We start from the raw sequence: 6,138 nt of genomic DNA, 5'->3' as shown, positions 1-6,138 counted from the left end.
GTTCGTTTCTCATGTTGTTCTTGTTGGAACTTTTAACCTCGCTGTCACCCCTCTCTTTCCCTTGACTCACGCCAGTGCACTGGTCAGCCGAGCGAGCAAAGTCCTCATGCAAATTCCTCTTAGTTGGTGCTTCTTTTTTCTTATGGCCCGAACGGCCAGCATCGACCTCCCCAGTGCGTGCATAGCTCCTGCTATTGCTGCTACTCCCATCCGCACCTTGTGAACCTTCCATGTGATTGTCGTTCCTTCCTGATGATGCTCTCAGCCACTCACCCCATTGGGACGAAGAGTCAAGTGGAGGCTCACAGATGCCCCCCACATGCACCAATCTACCACACTCGAAACAAAAATGTGGCACCTTCTCGTAGTGAAAGTCAAACCAGGTCCCAATCTTGTCCTTCAGTGAGGCCTTAAGACGGAACCCCCGGACTAGAGGTTCGTAAACCGAAGTTTTCACCCGAACCCTAAGCTGATTTCCCTTAGCCCTGCCGTCCTTGTCCACATCCACCTTGACAGTTTCTCCAAGCCAATTCCCTAGGGCCTTGCCAAAAGTATCTGTTCTCTTATCTGGTGGTAGATCGGTGACCCTCACCCATATATCCACCTTGTCAAAAATCATCCCTGATGATCTCTTATCTCCTTCGTATTCTTTGAGAATCAGGACATTGAAATCATACTGCCATGGCCCGTTATTCATCACATGGCGCCAGTTGCCCTCGCTGCCAAAGTGCACTTCAAATACATTGCCCCCTAGGTCTCTGAACTGTTCCTCCTTATGCAGGCCCCAAGCCATGTGCATTGTCTTCTCCAACGTGCTTTTCACCAACGGCCTCGACGAGCAGACCTTTCCCACCGCCGACCATCTAGATTTCTTCACCTGCACCGGGGTTCATGATCGGCAAAAAACAGTCCTTCCGCTTCTTTGTCCAACAACACCATACCACCTAGCCTAGCCGAAAGACTAGACGTAGGGTCTGGAGTCTTGCTCTCAATCGGGGAGATCGGAGTCTCCCGATTAGCTGAACCACCAGATCTGCGCGCCGCCGGTGTAGCCACCGTCGCCGCCGCTCCAGACTTGGTCGGGGCCTCATTCTTTCCTTGGTTGGCCGATCCATCCACTATCACCGATGGAATCAAAGTCTTTTTTGGGGTAGCCGCCGCCGTTGTGGAAGATGCCATCTGCTCCGGTTGCTTCGTTGTCTGCCCAGAAGTTCTCTCTGCCATCAGCTCCCGCCCCTGGCCGAGATGATCCTCACCGATCGGTATTCTCGGCTGCGCCGTCGCCTCCCGGAACACCACCGTAGCCGCACCACCCCCGCAAACCCTAACCCTAGCACGAAGACGCGATCGCCAAGCAGTCACCCCTCGTCGCCTTAGCGCTCCGATACGTGGTAGGATATGAAACTTGGGTGCTCGTTGTACACATATGTTCAGTTTCGTGAGGAATGGGTGCCCGTGATAATGCCAGGAAAAAGGACAAAAAATCCGTATGTGTAGAAAAAAAACTGAATGTAACGTATGTCGCCACAAATACCACGGGCACCCATTCCCCACGAAAATTAACACGGGTGTACAACGAGCACTCAAGTTTCATATCCCAAGATTTCAGAATTTTTGAGAGTTTCTCATATTTTCTTAATGCTATTTTCATATGGGGGAGCGCTACTCGTCTACCGGTAGACGTCTAGTAAACATCCACCACCTCGACAGCCGTCGGATCTCCGCGCGCGAGCCGTCCGGTCTAAGTCCTCGCACGCGGCTCGTTACCTTCCCGACACACTAATTCCTGAAACAACAAACCAGTTGCAGAAACAACTGCCGCATTGCAGAAACAATCCTGAAACAATGATCGCGTTGCAGAAACAATTCCTGAAACAACGGCCGCGTTGCAGAAGCAATTCCTGAAACAACGGCTGTGTTGTAGAAACAACTACCATGTTGCAAAAATTTGGAGATTGCAGAAACAATTCCTGAAACAACGGCCACGTTGCAGAAACAATTCCTGAAACAACGGTTGCATTGCAGAAACAACTACCATGTTGCTTCCGTCGAATGGTGGCGAGGGAGGAGCGACGACAAGCTCACCTTGCCGGCGAGGTGGCGCACCGCACGCGGCCGACCGTCATGGTGGAAGCGGGTGATAACGGCGGCGACGGTGCGAGGCCTAGCTGCAATGGCGCACCGCCGCGGCAACTGGTGACGACGGCAAAGGCCTGCCTAGCTGGTGAGGATGGCTGCCAGCACGTGGCGGTGGCGAGCAAGGGCACACTCATGGTGCAGATGACCATCTCGCTTGGCACCGCTGATTCAGGAGGGAGATTGAGGAGATGAGGATAAGGTACGAGTCATGGCTGTTGCAAAGAATGTGCTGGTGCGGTCTACAGGGGACGCGTGGCAAGCAACCGAGGGGGCGGACGCAAACGTGATTATCCGTCGGGTGATGTGTAACGCTTACCTTTTCATATAGGGGTGTGTGGCACCGAGAGCTGCAATGCATTATCCAACGTTTAGGTCACTACTTTACTGCTATTTCATCTAAATAAGAATCATGACGAGAGTGCGGCAAATGGAACTAGAAAGACCAAGCCTAGTACTCCCTCCGTCCTAAAATTCTTGTCTTAGATTTGTCTAAATACGGATATATCAAATCACATTTTAGTATTAGATACATCCGTATCTAGACAAATCTAAGACAAGAATTTTAGGACGGAGGGAGTATGTGATTTATTGAAATATGATGATCTGTCTATATACAGATGATCAATGCCAAACACACTGCAAATGATACGTCAAGAGATTTGCCGGAGTGGCATTTATGGTACGAAACTACAGACAGAGAATTGCGCGGGCGTGGACAATCCGTCAATGTTCACATCTTCCTCAGGTTATCAAGCCGTGCCTGCAAGTCATCGTCTATTCCACCGTCCATCCCGCCCGCAGCTTCAGCTTGAACAGGCGCCTTTCCCGCTGCAACCGGCATGGCGACTGCGGTAGCCGGGGCCTTGACAAGCTGGGTTCATAGCAAAATATCAATGTCACTCATATCCCACTGTCTCATCCTGGTGTTTCAATCTCTCTGATAGAATCAACACGAAAATACAGGGATAAATCTTACCTCAGAGTTGATGTCGATGCCGATTTCGTCAAGGACCTGGCTAACTAGCTCTTCTGTTTCTTCCTCCTCCTCATCACCCTCCAAGGCGTCGTCGATGGCATCACCCATAACCTCGCTGACCATTTCCATCTTCTCGTTTTGCATCTCAAAGTCCCGCATTATCTTCTGGAGTGCTGGTAGATTCATCTGCCTGTTCATCTGTGACATGGCTTTTGTGACGCCCTTCATGGCTTCCCCCATTGCTTGGGTAGATTTCAGGGTCTATAAAAATTTAGCACGCAAACTTCAGCAATGAGAAAAACAGAGCTTCCACAATATAATGAAGCCTACTGTTGCTTGACCTCATCACATTGTAGAATGTGCACATATCTAAATGTATGAAATATACAGCGTCTGCTTGGATTACAATGCTACCTGGATACGGAGAGATACACCTTGCAACTGGGACTTCAGGGCATAAAATTTCGTGATCTGATGCCTTGTGCGAATAAGGTCCTTTGCCATAACTTTTACAGCTCCCTGAGAACAACGTCCATCAAATCAAAACACGTTCCGTCAACTTGCAAAGCCTATTGCCTAAAATATGAACAATTTAACATAGAAAAAAACTTACGTGGCAGACACACATCCTATGACCTACAAATTTAAGATTCCCAACACAAAATTGGCTTATCCTATTCAGGAGACATCAACGTAAGACTTTGTGTCTGAAATAGATAAATCAACATGACTGAATTAATGCTGTGTGCATGAAGACACCATTTCCTATTGTATCATGGAACAATCAAGGCCGAGGATAATGACACACCATATTTCAATTAACTTACCAACAAAGAATGAATTACAGTGGAAGAATGATTGGTGTTCGTATGATCTTCAATGCTTGCAAGATTGTGCTAAGATAAAAAAGAATAATTGTATCATCTAGGTTCCCTGCAATGTCACTTTGCTGAGAAGTTGGTATTTCTTATGCTACCACAGATGCAGATTGCAAGTTAATCTTCATAGTTTTATGGAGGTCGATTATAAATGAGCAATAGAACACGAGAGATTTGGCAGTTTCAGTACGCATACCATCTGTCCTTGCTTGGCCACCTTCTTGATCTCAGCGATGAGCTTCTTCTCCTGAGTCTGCAGGCCCTGCCTCTCCCTCTCGATCTCCCTGATGGACTTATCTAGCATCCGCTTGTTTTCCCGCAGCAGCTCTGCCATCAACGAAACAAAAGAACGATGTCAGCTCTTTCTGCCATAAAACCCAGGGGAGCAAACCTCCAACGTTGTCTTGTGTCCCCCATATTCCGAAGTCTTAGGGAAATCAACACCAAAGTAAATAGGTAGCAGTAGCATTACAATTTAGAGGGCCCCAGTTTCTCAAGTTATTTGGTTTCTTCAGCAAATCAAGTAGAGAATTTACAGGAACAAGTAGAATCAAGTAACTCCAAACCAATATTGATGTCCCTTGCATTGCTTGCTTGTTAACGGCATCCCATTGGACAGTAACAGGTGAAAACTGAACACAAGCCTAGACAAGATTATAACAGCTAAAGAGGAAAAGGAGATCCCCCACAGGTTAGGTTTCTCTTGCATCCTGGTAGCGCAGTGCTCAACCAAGTCAATAAAGATACTAGTACTACAATCTGCACATGACGTTCCCGCGAGAGCTAGGGTTTGATGAAAGAACCTGGGCGAGATTAACGCAATAGTAAACTTCACTTTTTGATGATCAAGCCGACCAAAAAGGCACGGGCGGGCGGATTGCTAGTCCACGACAAGGTAAAAAGGCGTTGAATTGGTTGGTCCCTCCGGATCGGTAGCACAGGTAAACAAGTACGATCATGAAATCCAGGAGGAGGGGGAGAGATCGAACCAGCTGGGGTCTTCCGCTTGCCGAAGAGGAAGCTCATGGCGGCGGGCGGAGGTCGGATCCGGCCGGCCGGCTGCCTGGATTGGGCTGGACTGTGAGTCCCACGGATCGATCTGGCTGTTCCCCTTCCTGTTGCGCGTCGGATGGTGGAGGATTAGATACGGCGGAGAGGAGATGGGTGTTGAGCTGTTGACGCGGATTGGTTTTAGTGGGTTGGTTGATTCGTCAGCAAGGCATCCCGATATTGGGTTGGGTTCGTTGCTGATACGTTGTCCACGCGGTTTGAGATTGGAAGCTTCCCTGCTTTATTCTTTCCTCTGGTCAGCTAGACAGGTTACCGCTAAGATCACTGTAAAAATATTTTACTCCACTGCTTGGGGTGATTCCCCGGTCCACGCTCCTTCACTGCCCTTCCCAAACCCTAATTGTCACCTAAGGTTTCCTTCGCCCCGCCTCCCGGTCCGCTTTCTCTCTTCCACCTACTGACCTCATAGGCGGCCAATGGAATGAGGACATGTCCCTTTTGTTAATTTTACTTCAAGTATGTCGTTGCTTCCCTTAGATTTTGGTTCTCTCATGGCTTTGATGAGGTAGTGGCAACAATAACGTGTTGTGGTAATATCGCTCTGGGTTGTCCTTACCTCGACGACATTCGATATGGCGCCGGCAAAGAACCTATGAGGGTAGGTGTTGCTAGATCCGCATTTTAGATCTTGATAGTTGGTGTGTCAACTAGGGAAGTTGCTTGATTGGTTTTTGACACAGCGACTTCAACCTCTTCTTTTCATTAATTTGTTTGGCCGTAATGTCAGTTTCTCTATCCCTTATGGATTTGTAGTGAATGATTGCAAACCTACACTGCTTGGGGTGATTTCCCAACCACTGTTTCTTCAACGGTTACTACATCTCGTTGCTAGCGACGAGCGGCTATCACGGTATTCAAAGCCTTGGATGTCGAGGGTGTTTGCAGGCATCACTTTCAATTATGGTCCCTCTCTTCTTTTTAAAACAATATATTTCTTTTATTGTCCATCCAGTGCAAGTTTCAAACTCTGGTCGGTGAAAATGAGAAGACACCATAAAAGTTTTCCATGTATTCAATGTTTTTAGTTGTTGTTTTGTGTCGAGTTTGTCCTTCTTTTATACGGTCCACTATGAA

At 48.0% G+C, this 6,138-nt stretch overlaps 1 protein-coding gene across 1 annotated transcript; it reads right to left on the bottom strand.

The window, feature by feature from the left end:
* Window positions 1-2,709: 2,709 nt before the first annotated feature.
* Window positions 2,710-5,290, bottom strand: LOC123096805 (vacuolar protein sorting-associated protein 2 homolog 1). The gene is made up of 5 exons (XM_044518577.1): window positions 4,983-5,290; window positions 4,190-4,320; window positions 3,530-3,634; window positions 3,116-3,376; window positions 2,710-3,010 (listed from the first exon to the last, which is right to left on the bottom strand). The coding sequence occupies exons 1-5, from the start codon at window positions 5,017-5,019 to the stop codon at window positions 2,870-2,872; spliced, it is 675 nt and encodes a 224-aa protein (XP_044374512.1). The 5' UTR covers window positions 5,020-5,290; the 3' UTR covers window positions 2,710-2,869.
* Between the last annotated feature and the right edge of the window lie 848 nt (window positions 5,291-6,138).

The sequence above is a fragment of the Triticum aestivum genome, chromosome 4D, assembly GCF_018294505.1.
Source record: "Triticum aestivum cultivar Chinese Spring chromosome 4D, IWGSC CS RefSeq v2.1, whole genome shotgun sequence".
Classification (NCBI taxonomy): domain Eukaryota; kingdom Viridiplantae; phylum Streptophyta; class Magnoliopsida; order Poales; family Poaceae; genus Triticum; species Triticum aestivum.
This window is presented reverse-complemented; position numbering and strand designations above follow the sequence as displayed.

Excerpts from the sequence above, each read along its gene's own strand:
- LOC123096805 (XM_044518577.1), bottom strand. The coding sequence starts at position 5,019 with ATGAGCTTCCTCTTCGGCAAGCGGAAGACCCCAGCTG. Across the intron at positions 3,635-4,189 it reads TGGCCAAGCAAGGACAGATG|GGAGCTGTAAAAGTTATGGC; the intron begins GTATGCGTACTG and ends CGTTGTTCTCAG. Across the intron at positions 3,377-3,529 it reads GTGTATCTCTCCGTATCCAG|ACCCTGAAATCTACCCAAGC; the intron begins GTAGCATTGTAA and ends AAATTTTTATAG.